This window comes from Pseudomyrmex gracilis, unplaced genomic scaffold (genome assembly GCF_002006095.1).
Source record: "Pseudomyrmex gracilis isolate BER0280 unplaced genomic scaffold, ASM200609v1 scaffold_190, whole genome shotgun sequence".
Classification (NCBI taxonomy): Eukaryota; Metazoa; Arthropoda; class Insecta; order Hymenoptera; family Formicidae; genus Pseudomyrmex; species Pseudomyrmex gracilis.
The window spans coordinates 138295-154034 of NW_018020774.1; the positions used below are offsets into that span (position 1 = coordinate 138295).

The 15740-nt window shown below is 32.5% G+C and overlaps 4 protein-coding genes across 13 annotated transcripts in view; 1 reads left to right on the forward strand and 3 right to left on the reverse strand.

Annotated features, from left to right (window-relative positions):
- LOC109858161 (flotillin-2) overlaps positions 1–15740 on the forward strand; it is a 62484-nt gene that overhangs the window by 1354 nt on the left and 45390 nt on the right. The window lies entirely within an intron of this gene.
- LOC109858160 (glucose dehydrogenase [FAD, quinone]-like) lies at positions 1804–5828 on the reverse strand. 4 transcript variants are annotated; one of them, XM_020435168.1, is made up of 5 exons: positions 5736–5828; positions 4766–4968; positions 4658–4689; positions 3887–4408; positions 1807–3662 (listed from the first exon to the last, which is right to left on the reverse strand). In XM_020435168.1, the coding sequence occupies exons 4-5, from the start codon at positions 4392–4394 to the stop codon at positions 2371–2373; spliced, it is 1800 nt and encodes a 599-aa protein (XP_020290757.1). In that variant the 5' UTR covers positions 4395–4408; positions 4658–4689; positions 4766–4968; positions 5736–5828; the 3' UTR covers positions 1807–2370. The 4 variants fall into 4 exon arrangements, with proteins under 4 accessions (XP_020290759.1, XP_020290757.1, XP_020290756.1 ...); XM_020435167.1 differs by having other exon boundaries at positions 5685–5802; XM_020435169.1 differs by lacking the exon at positions 4658–4689 and having other exon boundaries at positions 5685–5802.
- Positions 7780–10805, reverse strand: LOC109858154 (glucose dehydrogenase [FAD, quinone]-like). The gene is made up of 2 exons (XM_020435148.1): positions 8103–10805; positions 7780–8015 (listed from the first exon to the last, which is right to left on the reverse strand). Exons 1-2 carry the CDS (start codon positions 9837–9839, stop codon positions 7866–7868), a joined length of 1887 nt encoding a protein of 628 aa, XP_020290737.1. The 5' UTR covers positions 9840–10805; the 3' UTR covers positions 7780–7865.
- LOC109858157 (glucose dehydrogenase [FAD, quinone]) overlaps positions 10969–15740 on the reverse strand; it is a 5515-nt gene continuing 743 nt past the window's right edge. For 2 of the 7 annotated variants that reach the window (XM_020435158.1, XM_020435157.1), the window contains 3 exons: positions 14636–14690; positions 14077–14527; positions 10969–13333 (listed from right to left, as the gene is read on the reverse strand). In XM_020435158.1, coding sequence (XP_020290747.1) covers positions 11287–13161 — 1875 coding nt within the window. In that variant the 5' untranslated portion in view covers positions 13162–13333; positions 14077–14527; positions 14636–14690 and the 3' untranslated portion in view covers positions 10969–11286. Of the gene's footprint in view, positions 13334–14076; positions 14927–15740 lie in introns of those variants that run through there. The other 5 variants (XM_020435163.1, XM_020435164.1, XM_020435161.1 and 2 more) reach the window with 4 other exon arrangements.

Genomic DNA, 15740 nt, shown 5'->3' on the forward strand with positions numbered 1-15740 from the left:
AAAAACCTAGTACAGACTTTTTGTAGTACTAATAGCAAAAACCAAGTTGCTGCAACATAACTCTAAGATAACCTTGACTGACAATAGTAGTAACCATTTAACTGTCAATGGATGTAGTTATATAACAACACGCTCGCAAGTTAATTGAAGTCAACGCTGGAAACATATTTTTTATAGCTAAAAAACATGGTTTTAATTTTTTGTAGTTGTATATTTCGCGTTTATAAGCTTTTTTTCCAACTCAGTGCTTATCTCGCTTTGATGTAAAAAGAGACAAAAAATCATAAGTCGTCTGAGTTTTATGTTACAATATAAGTAATGTCATATGATTGTGTCGGCATTGACATCATTTTATTAGGTTTTTCCTTGAGCTGTTTTGTGTAATACATCAAAGGAATACGTCAGTGAAACAATTATTATCGATGGTAAAAAGCAATTGATCGTAGCAGTTGATAATTACGAGTTTTTCTTTATATAAACATTACTAAAAAAAACTATTAATTTAAATTTAAAGAACTATTAATTTAAATTTAAAAATTGATTACGTGCCATGTTTTGTATAATAAAATTTCCAATTTTGTACAATAAAAATAATACTTGTTTGTTATTTTGCACCGTACATGTGTGATACCTGCGTTGGTAGCCTCTTGAAAATTTTCAATTGAATTCTTGACTTGTTATATTCGGAATATACCGCCTTTGTGTAGATAATATGATCCCCTTAATATATCCACTATTAGATGGTTAGTGGTCATTTTATAGGGTATATAAATAACATCGGAAGTATGTCTATATAAAAAAAATGTCTCCTTAATAATCACTCTACGTATAATCCCGTAACTCCAAAACGCAAATTTTAGAGGAGAGCAGTTTATTTTTTTTTTTAAATTTAAAGCTTCATATTTTCCGTAGTTAAGGCATCTTTTGGTTTAAAATTTTTACTTATGAATATTTCTTTTTAATATTTGGTGATCACAAAGACCATGACTTTTTCAGTGTCACTATGTAATAAACTGAATATCCCGTATGTAACACTTATGTAATTATACGTAGGGAGTGACAATAAGTAATTTAGATGTCCGCGATGTTACGCAATGAGTGATTTCAATAGATAATAACTGATATGTATTACGCGTTTTTATCGTAGAAAATTTGCAAACATTTGCAAAACGTAAGCATTTAATTATACATAAGTATACATACATTTTTATTTGAATTTTTCTTGAATTTATTATCAGATAAATAATCTAAGTTGTCAGTTTATAAGATTAAGAATTATAATATTATATAAAACTACATATCTCAGCGAAGGACATGCACTTATTGCAAAACATTCGATTTTATGACATGACAACATATTCATGTGATAGTAAATTCAAGATCAAAATGAGTATGCACTTGAGTGTTTTTCCATTACTTCATTTAGACACATTTTTTTACCAATATATGCTCTTGTACGCGCTTTCAAAAACAAAACATCAAGTGTTCGAAGAGAAAAAAAAACTTGTCATAATTATCAAGTTAAAATGACGAATTAAGTGGCGAACGAGACAGTAGATCTACAATCTCAAGGTTTTTATAACGAGACTTAATCACTGACCGACCAACGCGCGTTTCTAAGAAAACATTGTTAATCGTTATTAAAAAGAGTAAATGCTCGAACAAAACATAAATACCTTAAGTGTTATATTGTGCGGAAATCGATATAAAATTCGTAGATCCCAAATTACTAATAAATAATATTGAAAGAACTAATTGCCATACTTTTTTATTAATTTTTGTATGGAGTGAAAATAGTTATTAATTAGCTGCTTATTACTTAATGTAATTTATTAATCAAGATTTTTTTACCAAAACTATATTTTTTTTTAATATAAAAGAGCCAGTCTTGACATAAATCAGCTTTTTCGCCGATTTTCTTTTTAATTTTTTGCCAAAGGAGTCGAAATTTTTGGGCACCTAATTAACATCTAATATTATAAGTAAAACACATAGTGTTTAGGTAGGATTAGATTTTGTTTTGTACGGTTAGGAGACTAACTTGACGGGAACATATGTATGAAAGGATGCAGAAAGAAGATGATAATTATAATGAGCAAACATTATGCGTTTTCATAAAAAGTGAGACTAACTCTTTATTCGTCGCTATTATATACTTTAAGAGATATAGAACATGCGGGCAGAATTGTACGCATAGTTTTTATCTGAAAATTTTTTGCATAGATCTTTTTCTACAACGATCGAGTTATTTTGTGAATTATTTATATATCGGAGTTCTTACTATTAAAAAATCGAAATCAACTCAAGCTATTGCCTATGCAATATACTAAATATTCAGTGTTCTTTTGAGCATATTGAAGAGAATGTATCTTATAATGCTCTCTCCCACGTTTTCTTAATCATGTCCGCGGCTTTCTCACCTATCATAAAAATCCCTGCATTTACATGACCGGTGGGCATTATCGGCATAATCGAAGCGTCTACCACTCTGAGTCTTTTAACGCCATATACTCTCAGCTCTGGATCAACGACAGCGTAAGGATCCGTTTTCGGTCCCATTTTCGCAGTCCCTATTTCATGATTCATCATAGACGGCAGATGTTTGATAGCGCAACGCCAATAATCGTCGGTAGCAAACTCAAAATGTGTACAACCTGGAATCTTGATATCGTGTAGTCGGCTACCAAATACCTGAAAAGCTGCTGTTTTGGATATGTTGATAGCGTGTTTTACTCCTTCTAGAATAATTTCCACATCAGCCGGATGGCTGAAAAAATGTGTATCCATCTTAGGCGGCTCGAACGGATCCTTGGATCGTAACGTGAGACGGCCGACACTTTTGGGATATTGAACGATTGGCCAGATAGACCACGCATCTTGATTTTCAATAGGTTTGAAAACAGTGTTGTAGACGTCATCCGTAAGTCTCAAGGTTTTCCTTAAGACTTCACCATTGTCCGAATGCAGAGAGCCAGAGACAAAAAGAAGCTCAATGTCCGGTCGTTCGTCAGGAGCATACTTGCTTCTAATGAATGCTAGCGCTTCAGCGCCTCCTGGGACTGTCAACACGCCGTTTTTGTGCAGGAGATATTCAAAAAGTATATTCGGGTTGATCAAATTTTTTGGCGATATCGACTCGCTTTGGTTGATCATAAAAGTAAGTCCAAGAAAACCGATATGCTCGTACATATTGTAACCGACTTTAGAATCTTGAATCATCGGAATGCCCAGTTCTTCTAGATGATCTCTAGGACCTATTCCCGATAGCATCAACAACTTGGCCGAATCGATTGTACCGGCGGATAATATTACTTCTTTTTTACAAGTCACTTTCTTGAATTTATCGTTCTGTACATATTCGACGCCGTACGCTTGCTTGTTTGAGTCTATTAATACTTTAATCACTCTGGCACCAGTGATGATCTCTAAATTTGATCGATTAATCGACTGGAGATAAGCCTTCGCGGCACTGCAGCGCGTTCCACGATTCATATTTGCCTGAATGTACGAGAAACCTATCTGATTTTGACCGTTGTAGTCCACAATTTTGTATCCCAACTCTTCGCCAGCCTTTAGAAAAGCCTTCGCTAATTTTGTATGATAGGGTATATGCTCCACGCACAAATAACCACTTTTACCATGATACGAAGAATTCGTGATACCTAAGTTACATATGTAGACATAAAAAATAGAATATTGTTTGAGTCTCGATTTAATATAATTTGGCAGTTCGATTTAGAAGAGACAAATTGGTAAATTTGAAAAAAAAAAAAAAAAAAAAAAAAAAACGCATCTTACACTTTCTTTTCTCTTATGATTATTTTCGCTCAATAAATTGGTAGAGATATAAAAAAATAAATTGATAGCGCAATGTAAAAAGATTTACCTGGTACGTTAAATCGTTCACTTTTTTTAAAATACGGAAGAACATCTGCGTAGGACCATCCAACGTTACCTAAACTAGCCCATTTTTCATAATCCATTTTGTTGCCACGTGTGTGAATCATGTAATTTAATATACTTGTTCCACCCAAAGCTTTGCCTCTTGGCCAAGCGCACTGATTATTTATCATCCCCAAACAGGCGTGTTTTTGAGGTTCGACATTATATTTCCAGTTATACTCAGATAATTGGAAATAGCCGACAAACAGTGGAATCTGATTGAGAAGACTTGGTGCGTATCCCGCTTCTAGTAACAAAATTCTCCAATTTTTGTTCTCTGACAGACGATTGGCTAACACAGAACCTCCTGACCCAGCTCCTACGATGATAAAATCGTATTTAGAGTCAGTGAATCCAATATTTTCTCCATTAGAATAGGTAGTCTTGACAATATTTAGCAAGCTTTCAACACTGTAGATTGATGTGATGATAAACAGTAGCAAAATTCTCATTTTGTCCAAATGTTCTGCAAAAATAAAAGTTTAAACATAGATAATTTGTAGTATGTAGGATTGTTTTTAAATAAACAATTTATTTCTGTGAGAATATCATAGCGCTACGCACTTGGACAAAGTGTGGAGCAAAGTGTAATGCCAAATGATTTGTACAGTGTAGAGTTACCAAAATGAATCTCTGAGCACGCTGATTGCAAAAAAATTCTGGACAGACTAGAAGCGGTTTTACTCGACGATAGTTAGGACAAGACACTACTTACCCGTCTTTTAGCGCCAATCCTGAACAGGTACTCTTAATCGTTTGGCAGAAAGTTAAGTGTTACACTATGTTCAACTCTTAAAATTGTGTACTTTGATATAATACGTACCACATTAAAAAGCCCAGCATAAAGCCGTTGTCTCTGATAAAGTACGTTTTTCTGTCGCGATCTTTGCAATCTCACAATCGACTACTTTCCATTTCAAGCCACCAGAGAAATACACTTTCTCACGTTATGTAATATATACCTCTTTACTGGACTCGAGTAACGTTACTCACTTGTATTTGCATCAAGACCCTTCGAAAGGTGATCTATATACGTATAAATTTGTTTATGTTCTTATATATATTACGAAATTGAAAGTCCGATCATGCAATAATCAAGCATTGCGTAAAATTAAAAAGAGAAACTAAAACTCAAATCTCAATTTGCTATGTTACATTTATAGTAGAAATATTTTCTGATTGTCCGACACGGTTGCTTCCTACGAATACAAATCTGCTGTTCGAATGTGGCTTTTGCAATTGTAGTGCCATTCAAAAGTATCTTATAAGTTTTAAAATATACGTCATTATTCGTTTCTGTATGATTCTTTATTTTGAAGATGTAACTATTTAAAAATTAGTTCTTTGGTAATAAGTAAAAAGACAATTCTATGTTAATACTTTTTTTGTTTCTTGGAGAAAATAAACGCCTTAATGATATAATTTTAAATATATTATAATAATAGTTTAAATTAAGTTAAAAATTTATATAAGTTTAAATTTCATATAAAGAGTGTCTGAAACTTTTTGAAACAGTGTGAAAATAGGAAAAAAGTGTATCTGTGTGTTATATCGCAGAGATAAGAAAACGAAAAACTGAATTGTTGAAAATTGTAAACAAGAAATCTTCCTTTTTTTTAAATAAAATCAGAAAGAATGAGTATCAATAAAAAAACAAAAATATGCGTGAAATTCCATATTTAATTTAAACGCAACTCAAATGACAAATATGATAAAATAGAATAAGATAAAACAGTACTCACACGCGCGTGTTATTTAAAGTGATTTGAAAAGAAAATAATTATTTGTCTTACTGGCAAACTGCTCCTCGGCTTCAGAAAGTCACAAGAAAAGTTCGTACTGAACGCTGATATAGAACTGATCGTTCAACTCTTTTTCATCTTTTTTGTCACGTGATCAAGTGGGTTCGGTACGAAAGTTACCTGTGGTACGCGTTTTGCCTGAGGAACTTTTACGAATAAAAAAAGTTTCTTGACCTTGATCGTCGAGTCGGTGATGCAAACAATCCGATTTTGACTTCTGATCAAAATGTCTGTTTTTTTTGCTTTTCATTAAAATATTTTAATTTCTGGGAGTGGTAAAATTGATTATGTACATGAGATGCAAATTAAGCTATTAAGATAAGCATGAGATGTGAGAAGATTCTTTGGATTTGACTCTAGTCACACACAGTGTCTCTTTTGCAATAGAATTTTCTAATTTTATAATAAAATAGATATGTATTTTATATATTCTCTATATATATTTATATAGAAAATATATCCGATAACAGCTTTATCATCGTACGAGCAGATATGGGATAGTTTATTCTGAGTCAAAAAAGTTCTTTATGAAATTCGCAAAATTCGCAATAATTTACAAGTATTAATAAAATTATTAATTAATAAAGACGTGCAAATGAGCGTGGATCCACATGTAAAAGACAACTCAACGTTTTGCGCGCTTACAATTGCGTAATAACTTAATGAGAAGAATTTTAAATTTGTGAAAGTTCATACCTAACACATTAATTTGTATTGACCTACATGTTAATAGAAGAAGTTAATATGACAGTATATAAAATGTACACATTAAATAAAAATCAATCAATAACTAAGCGTGAAAACATAGTTTTGACATTTTTTTAATCAAAAAAAGCTTTTAACGTCAAAAAAGCCATGATTTTGTGTTTAATAATCGATAATTATTTTTATTTAATATGTTATATACTGTACTATAATATATTATATACTGTACTATTATAATATATTAAATACTCTACTTTATTTAATATAATATATATATTATATACACTGTTATGTTAACTTACTTTTATTGAGTTGCCGCGTAGCAATCGTAAACGCGCTACGTTACTACGACGTTTTAGAAACGTTTAACGAAACGTTGCTAAGTTTTGGAAAACCCGTTGCAGAAACGTTTGTGCTACTAACGATGCTATGTGGGTATAACCATGTCTACCTGCCGACGAGCGATGACACAGTTATTATCGGACATCTTGTATCGTGAGATGTAAATTAAGCATTTTAGATGAAATTTTGTATTAAATTAAATTCGAATTTCTATGTGTAATTTACACGTTTAAAAAATAAATTTCGCACATATATACAGCATATTGATTCGCATTGATCGTAACCTTTGTGCTAGTTGAACTATTTTATGAGCTCAAAATTTATTATAAAATTTATTATAGTTTTTAATAATATTTTATTTATAGTATATGTGTGTTATAATGATTATAAAGATTTAAAATTAACCTCTTGAGAACGAGCGTCGACTATAGTCGACAATCGCCGAAAGCATTCGATTGTTCTTTAGTCAACACTTTGTTGTAAGTAGTTTTTATATCAACTCTTGTGTCTGTCAATTTCTCAATTTAATACGTTTGCGGCTCGCGGCTAGTCAAGTGACGTTACGCAGCGGACGAGCGCCGTACCGAAGAGGTTAAAAAAGAGTAATAAATCATATTAAGTGTTACGATGTTATAGTTAAACTGTCTGATGTTATAGTAAATATTAAACTTTTTTTATAATTAAGAGAAAATATATATAAAAAAGAAGTACACACATACGTATACTTTAATTCTAAAATTACTTTCAAGATTTCAATCTAAAAGAATATATATAAAACATTGAGAGATAACATTTTTCTATTAATTCAAATTACTTATATCTTTATTTGGACAGATCACTGTGTGTGTTGTATCTTAATATTAGACATCAACTAAACAAAAAACTAAAATTATCAAAATAAGACCGAAATACAACATCTGTTTTTATTTTATATATTATTTATGTATATATTAAACATTTTTATACATTATATGTTATATATTTTTATATATTATTTTCTATTGATTCTGCCATAGCTTTTATACAATGTTTGAACGTCGATAAGTCACTAATAAAAAATAGAATATTATTTATTTATATATAGTTCGATTCATGACTCCATTCTTCTTTGATCATGTCTGCTACTTTCTCGGCAATCATATAAACTGGTAAATTTGTGTGCCCCGATATAATTTCCGGCATAATAGATGCGTCAGCTACTCTCAATCCTTCAACCCCAATTACCTGTAAAAGTGTATGAATAATGTCAAACATGTTGTTTTACCTATAACTGAACAAGAAATCTTCGTTATTTAATAACATTATAAATACTTTTAATTTGGGATCAACAACAGCAGTGAGATCTTCTCTCGGCCCCATTTTGCAAGTACCGGAATAGTGATAGATTGTGAAAGACAACGTTCTTATTGCACATTCCCAATAAGCATACGAGTTATATGTGTAGTTGTTACAAATATCATATGATAGTTGCGGATTGAACTTTTGCATCGTTTTGGTATTACTAACATTAATCGCGAACTTAATGCCATTAATCATTGTTCTGACATCTTCCGGATTGTTATAGTAATTTGGAATGATTTCTGGTTTAACATTAACATCATTAGCCACTAATCTTATTCGACCGCGACTCTTTGGTTTCAGTAATGTCGGCAGTATAGACCAGCCAAAATCATTTTTGTACTTGTTCCACATCTGACGTACTTGAGAATTTATGTTAATTACGTCTTTAATCACAGACTCAGCCTTAATTACACCTCCTACAAATAATAGTTCTATATCCGGTAAACCACTACGTTTTTCTGGTTGTTTGGTATTGACAAAAGCGACAGCTTCACATGCGCCCGGAATCGTAAATGGTCCTGAATGTGTTAGCAAGTAATCCGCAGCGTACGAATTATGGAAGATATTTATCATGTCTTGTGTTCGTATACTTAACGGTTGATTTATTTTCCACGTCAGTCCGCCGTAGTATACGTGATCCATTAAATTATCTCCGACTGGAGCATCTCGGATAACGTCTATTCCAAGATCGGTGAGATGTTTGCTCGGTCCGATACCGGATAGCATCAGCAACTGAGGCGATGCGATGGCACCCGCGCATAAGATAACTTCTTTTCTCGCAAACACAGAAATAGTTTGTTGATTTTTAGTCAATTGTACGCCGATTGCTCGATTTGTATTGCGATCAATTAGCACTTTATTTACTATACTTCTACGAGTCACATAAAGATTTTTACGATCACGTATAGGATGTAAATAAGCTCTGTTACTACTGATGCGAGAGCCATTGAGAAGGGTGTTTTGCAAGTACGAAAATCCTATTGTAGTTTCTGCGTTATAATCCACTAAGGGATATCCTAGTTCTTGGCCAGCTTTTAGGAAATGTTCTGCCACTAACGTGTGAAATCGTGCGTAAGAGACATGCACTGGTCCTTTAGTTCCGCGATAGGTAGTATCCGATCGCAGCTCTGGAATGTCTATTGTTTCTAGTTTTTTAAAATATTTTAAAATGTCCTTGTAAGCCCAGCCTTCGTTCCCCATCTCAGCCCAACGATTGTAATCTTCGGCGTCGCCTCTAGTAGCAATCATATAGTTTAGCACGCTGCTACCGCCCATTACTTTGCCTCTTGGAAAATGACACTGGTTATTATTCATACCGAGACAGTATTTGTTCGATGGTTTTGTGTAATACTTCCAATTGATGTCGCTACTTAGTTGCAGGTAATGAACCATTATTGGAACATCCATAAGATAGTTTTCATTATATCCAGCTTCGATCAGTAACACCTTTGTTTGATGAGTCTCGCTTAATCTTGCAGCTATCGTAGCACCGGCTGTGCCAGCACCAACTATTACAAAGTCGTAAACTTCTTTGTGTTGCGGAGTCATGTCCGGTATTTCTTTGTTTAGAAAATCTTGACCTTCATCTAAAAACTTTAAAACTCCTCCAATCACTTTTATCACATTTTCTATTTCATTCGATCGAGTAGGAATTATCACGGCGACAATACTGAGAATGAGAAAGAAAAAGAAGTTCGCGTTCAGCATTTTGCGCAGCACGTCTTTAACGATTCAAGTGGGGTGACTTAATAACATATCGCGTGTTTTCTCGTATATATATACATACTTGATCGCACATGTAGTGCATTATAAATGTTAGTTATACGTATTATACACGTTACTTAGTAACGTGTATATTCTTAGTTGCAGAAAACAAGAGATACAAAAAAATATAATCGCGGCAGCAGCAATTTATTTCCATAATTACGAAAAAAATTAAAGTACTACTTAAATAATTACTACTAATACTTACATAAGCTACTAATATTTACATAAGTACTACTTAAATAATAAGTTTTTTACGATCTAAGAAAAAATAAAAAAGCATTGATTAACTTGATATTAGTGAAGAACAACATAATAAGGATAGATCACATTACTTACAAAAAAAAGATTTATATAAACGATAATTAGTCAATAGAATGTTATAAAAATCAACTACTTACGTTGACATTGATTATCAGAATAACTATAAGACATTAAGAGTTAAAATTATAAAACTTAAAATTTCAACAAAACAGTCATGAGAGCCTTATGCTGGATGTTTGTTGTGGAATAAATATAAAAAATATAAAAAGCTCTAAATTCAGACGTTTTGATCCTAAGATTGGATTTTTCGATAAAAATCTAAGGTACATAAAATTTACCAACATACAGACGTTAATTAAAATTACTATTATATATAAATTATTATTTAATATTAATTAGTATACTGCGAGAAGTTTTTCTTTGTGAAATGTGGTTTAGTTTGTGACTAAGTGCAATATGAGTTTTGTTTCAGCTAAATTTTTCTTCATTTACGGTATACTGCTATTTTTTACTCTTTTACTCTGTTTATCATCGAAGAAGATCCAATATAAGGATTGAAATATGATTGTTGATGTTTTAATAAATTTTTAAAAAAGTTTATATATATCTTGTATAGTGAGTCGCATTAACTCTAAATTTTTTTTATTTTTTCACAAACTTATTTATTAAAATTTTTTTTAAATTATAAATTTTCGAATTGACACAGATATTTAATTTAATCTTACCAAAATACGTTAAGTAAAATATCGATGCCATATCATTAAGAGTATACATTATTTATTTTGAAAGAAAATAATTTTACAGTAGTAATCCAAGTCAAAACTTCAAAATAACTCTGAAAAAGAAATGAAGTATAAAACAAAAAAAATCGTAATCAAAATATTAGAATTATTAAGTCAAAGATTTACACAAAGTTATGTTTTATACAGAATAATAATATCGTCAATTAACAATCTGTTACATGTTCTTACTGTGAGTATTTACATAATATTATACATCAAAGTAAATCGTAAAATATTTACATTTAACGAAAGAAATATGTTTAAACAAAGTCAAATTATTGTCTTAATTGTATATATAAAACAACGTGGTTGCTTGTTTTCTCGCTTATTTCTTATCTCATAAATTAACTATTAACAATACTAGCTGACCAATCTTGTTTAATGAGATCAGCACCTTTCTCGCCAATCATTATAGCAGGACCGTTTGTGTTACCGCTACATATCGTCGGCATGATGGACGCGTCGATAACTCGAAGACCCATGATACCGTAAACTCTCAATCTTGAATCTACCACAGCAGTAGGATCAGTTGGTGGTCCCATTTTGCAAGTGCCTACAGGATGATAGATCGTCATAGAGATATGTCGAATGTGACACTCCCAATAAGCATCGGAACCGAATTTGAGATGTTTGCATCCGGGCAATTTAATACGATGAATCCTCGAATTAAATTGCTTGAAGACCTTTGCCTCATTAACTTTGATTGCAAGCTTTGCACCTTCTACTAAAACAGCTATGTCCATGGGATCGGAGAAGTAATTCGCGTTGATGATAGGTTTGTGAAAAGGATTGGAGTCTCTCAGTCGTACAGTACCACGAGATTTGGGTCTCAATAGTAATGGCATGATGGTCCAAGCATCTCTGTTGCTAATTGGTCTATAAATAGTATTGTATACTTCATCTGTCAATCCCAAGACTTTTCGAACTTGCACTCCCGCGTCGGAATTGATAGACGCTGGCGCCATGTGGAATTGCACATCCGGATAATCGATAGAGTGATTGGCATACTTGGTATTAACGAAAGCGTAACCTTCTACGCCACCCAAAGTCGTCATAGGACCTTTGCCATTAACTACGTACTGCATAGTCATCGGACCTGCTGGGAAACGATCCTGAACTATAGCGACCGGTTTATCAATTAAGAACGTCAAACCGCCCATGCCTATATGATCTTGAAGATTGTCACCAACTCGAAGGTCTTTTATTATAGGAATGCCAATATGTCGTAAATGTTCTTTCGGTCCAATTCCTGAAAGCATTAAAATCTGAGCACTGTTGATAGTACCTGCTGATAATATAACTTCCTTTCGTGCTCTCACTATCTGCTTACGGCCGTCTCTGATAAACTCAACACCGGTTGCTCTCATTGTCAACGGGTCAATTATGATTCTCGTCACGTAACTGTTCATGGACGTATGAAAGTTTCTACGTAATCGGATAGGTCGTAAAAAAGCCTTTGCGGTAGAACATCTAGTTCCTCTGCGAATAGTTCCCTGAGATATCATGAAACCTGTTTGTCGTTCACCATTTATATCTCTGTTTTCATAGCCAAGTTCAATGCCAGCTTGAACAAAAGCAACCACCAAAGGCGTTTTCCATGGCGACTCCTGTACCGTTAAATAACCACCGGTTGCATGATAAGGACTCTTCTGTAAATAGGGATTGCGATTGTCTTCCGACTTTTTGAAATAGTGTAAAACCTCTTCATATCCCCAGCCGGGATTTCCCAACGACTGCCAATAATCGTAGTCGTTTCGATTACCACGTACATACAGCATATAATTAAGAACACTACTTCCGCCCAAGATCTTTCCTCTCGGCCAGTTACAACGGCCACCCTTCATAGCTAGGCAAGCCTTGCCAGTAGGCTCAGTCTTATACTTCCAATCCAGCTTTGTTAGCTGCAAATAAGCGGCAAGAGACGGCACATCTGTAATTTCATTTTCGTCTGGGCCGGCTTCCATTAACAATATACTCCAGTCTGGTATTTCCGAAAGTCGATTAGCTACTACCGCGCCAGACGATCCGCCGCCAATTATAACAAAGTCGTACTTCGAGTGCAAAGGATATCTGTCGATTAGTCGACTCTCGGGATCTAGCTGATCATAACGATAGTAAGAGAGACCTGCGATTAGCAATGGCACGATCCATAATCCTGTACCCACCAGACTTATGGCACCTTTCAATGCTGATGTCACCACTATCGCGCTAAAAACCATCTTGAATTCTGTCTAGTCAAAACTTTCAATCTTCTTATATCGCACGTTGATCGCCATAATGAAATATGACAGTCGTCGTCTGTAGATTTTTTCAACATTAAAGAACATATTCACATTCTTCGTGACGTTTTTATTGATTTTGGAAGATCAGTGTTACAAATGTAGTTCCATCCTACAATAAAAGAAAAATATTCAATTGCATGTGAATGTCATTAATGAATCATGTACTATTAAAATACTTGTCATCTATTAATGAGATATTTACTCTCGAGGCGACTAATATACCTTTGAAAAATTATTTCTTAGCTGCGGACTCTCATCCTTCATAAAAAACAAGAGTGACACAACTAACAACGAGAGTGACAAAAAGCATTTACATCAAGAAGAGAGAGAGAGAGAGAGAGAGCGAGAGAGAGAAGAAAGAGAGTTTTCTTATTCTGAGTTTTTGTTAAATTTTTTTAATTTGTTTGATAATTTAATTACATGATCATATAAATGCTATGAAGAAGATATTAAAAATGTGATAAATTTAATAAGGCAATTTTTAAAAAATGTTTAGTGATAAAAATATTGCGCATAAGATGAGAAGGTCCGAAAATACGGACTATTTATATAAAATATAAATTATATCAATTATATACTAATTTATATCAAATATAAATAATATATATAATATATATATGTATATTCTATAATATATATATATATAATTATGTAGTCTATAATATATATATTCTCTAAGTAACAGAAATCAATGCGCAAAGTTTGCTTGTAACGATGCAACATACAAGCGAAAATGTATTTCCGATTTATTATGGAAGAAAGTGCGACGTACAACAAGGAACTGAGTCAAGGACTGTTATGCCCTATCGAGGCGTGCTGTTAGTGTTCAATTTTATAGAAACCCGAGCTCACATTCTTGTAGCTGGCTACAATCCACGTGTAAATCAGCGAATAAACGGTGCACAAAGATATAAGTGTCTACCCGGATCCGCTAGCTAGAGGAACGATGTGATGATCTCATAACGGGAAAAGGAGAAAGTGTTTCAACCTCTGCTCAACTCGTTTCCTTTATGGTTATGTTAAGACGTTCTCTTCGTCTCCCTTTCTCCTTTTTTTTTCTTTTTCCTTGTCTAACGTGATTATTATTGTCGGTCTGAAATACACTTCTAACCGTGGCATCCTCGATCGGTAATTAGACATCAGGACAGGTATATCGATTGATGCATCTGACAGTGTTCTTGGTGTTGCGTGAAATCACAAATTAAAAGTGTTTCAAAACAAATTAACAGAGATTATTTTTTTGTTTAATAACCAAAGAATTTGCTAACTTCGAGACGACTTTCTTTTTGGCAAAGATGTTTAACTAAAATAAAAAAGTACATCTGTATGTCAAATTACATTAAATTACATCAAACAAATACTATCACTGAATAGACGTTTGCCGCAGAAAATTAAAAGATCTTTGTGTTACCTTTAGATACTTCGATATATACGATGATATATTGTTGAATACAAACTTGATGAATCTAAAAAAAAACATGCAATCAGAATCTGGATTTATACGCTCTCAGCATGATTACACTCAGATTTTTTAATTTTATAAGTGTAGTAACTTTCAGATTTCTATTCTTGTGTTATGACTTCCTTCTTTCCTGTTCACAACAATAAAAATAATTGAGATAATATACTTTCTATATAACAAATTTCGAGAATCACCAGTTTTGAACTAGAGAAAAATTTTAATTTTATTATAATTTGCATATTCATAAATTGATCAAAATATGGTATTTTTATCAATTACGAGACAAGCGTTAGAAAAAAAATCAATCTTTAATTTTCTTCAAAGAATTTCTTGTGATTTTGTTTATTACTTAAATTATAGTTGAAAAAGAATTCAAGAATTTACTCGACAATAGTCAATATTTCAATATCATGTCAGTGTATATTGCAATGTGTCAACGTATACATAATACTATACAAAAATAACTGAAAATAATTAAATTACTTTTAACGTGAAAATACTTCTAAATATTACAAGATATTATGCTACAAAATGTTAAAGTAAAATTAAAAAAAAAAACAGGAACAGTTGATGAAAGTTTTAAATATTCATTGATTTCGAAATTATTAGAGAAGCAAAAAGTGGTTACATAAGTGGTTAAGTGCAATAACAAGTTAGATAAATAACAGGTTAGATTAGAAGTGAACAGCTGGGAATACAGCTTATTTTATTGTCGATCATGCAATTAATTTGATACTTTGCGCAGGATAATTGTTTTTAACATGTGGATTTTATATAGATTTTAAATAATAAAAATTGTTCAAAACATTGATTTTAAATTTATAAAACACTGATTTTTAATTTATTGTCATAGTGCAAAACGCGTTAAGAAAACCTTGCTTTTATCTTACAAAAATATTACTAATACTTAAATCTGACATTATTTATTATATATTTTTTCGGAATATTTTTTTATTCTTATTGACACACACACTCTCTTTCCCTCCCTCTCCCTCTCTTTCTCTCTCTCTCTCTCTCTCTCTCTCTCTCTCTCTCTCTCTCTCTCTCTCTCTCT

Coding starts and splice junctions, on each gene's coding strand:
- LOC109858160 (XM_020435170.1), bottom strand. CDS start 4,394: ATGAGAATTTTGCTACTGTTTATCATCACATCAATCTACAGTGTTGAA. Junction 3,663..3,886: donor TGAACGATTTAACGTACCAG/GTAAATCTTTTT, acceptor TATGTAACTTAG/GTATCACGAATTCTTCGTAT.
- LOC109858154 (XM_020435148.1), bottom strand. CDS start 9,839: ATGCTGAACGCGAACTTCTTTTTCTTTCTCATTCTCAGTATTGTCGCC. Junction 8,016..8,102: donor TTGTTGATCCCAAATTAAAA/GTATTTATAATG, acceptor ACACTTTTACAG/GTAATTGGGGTTGAAGGATT.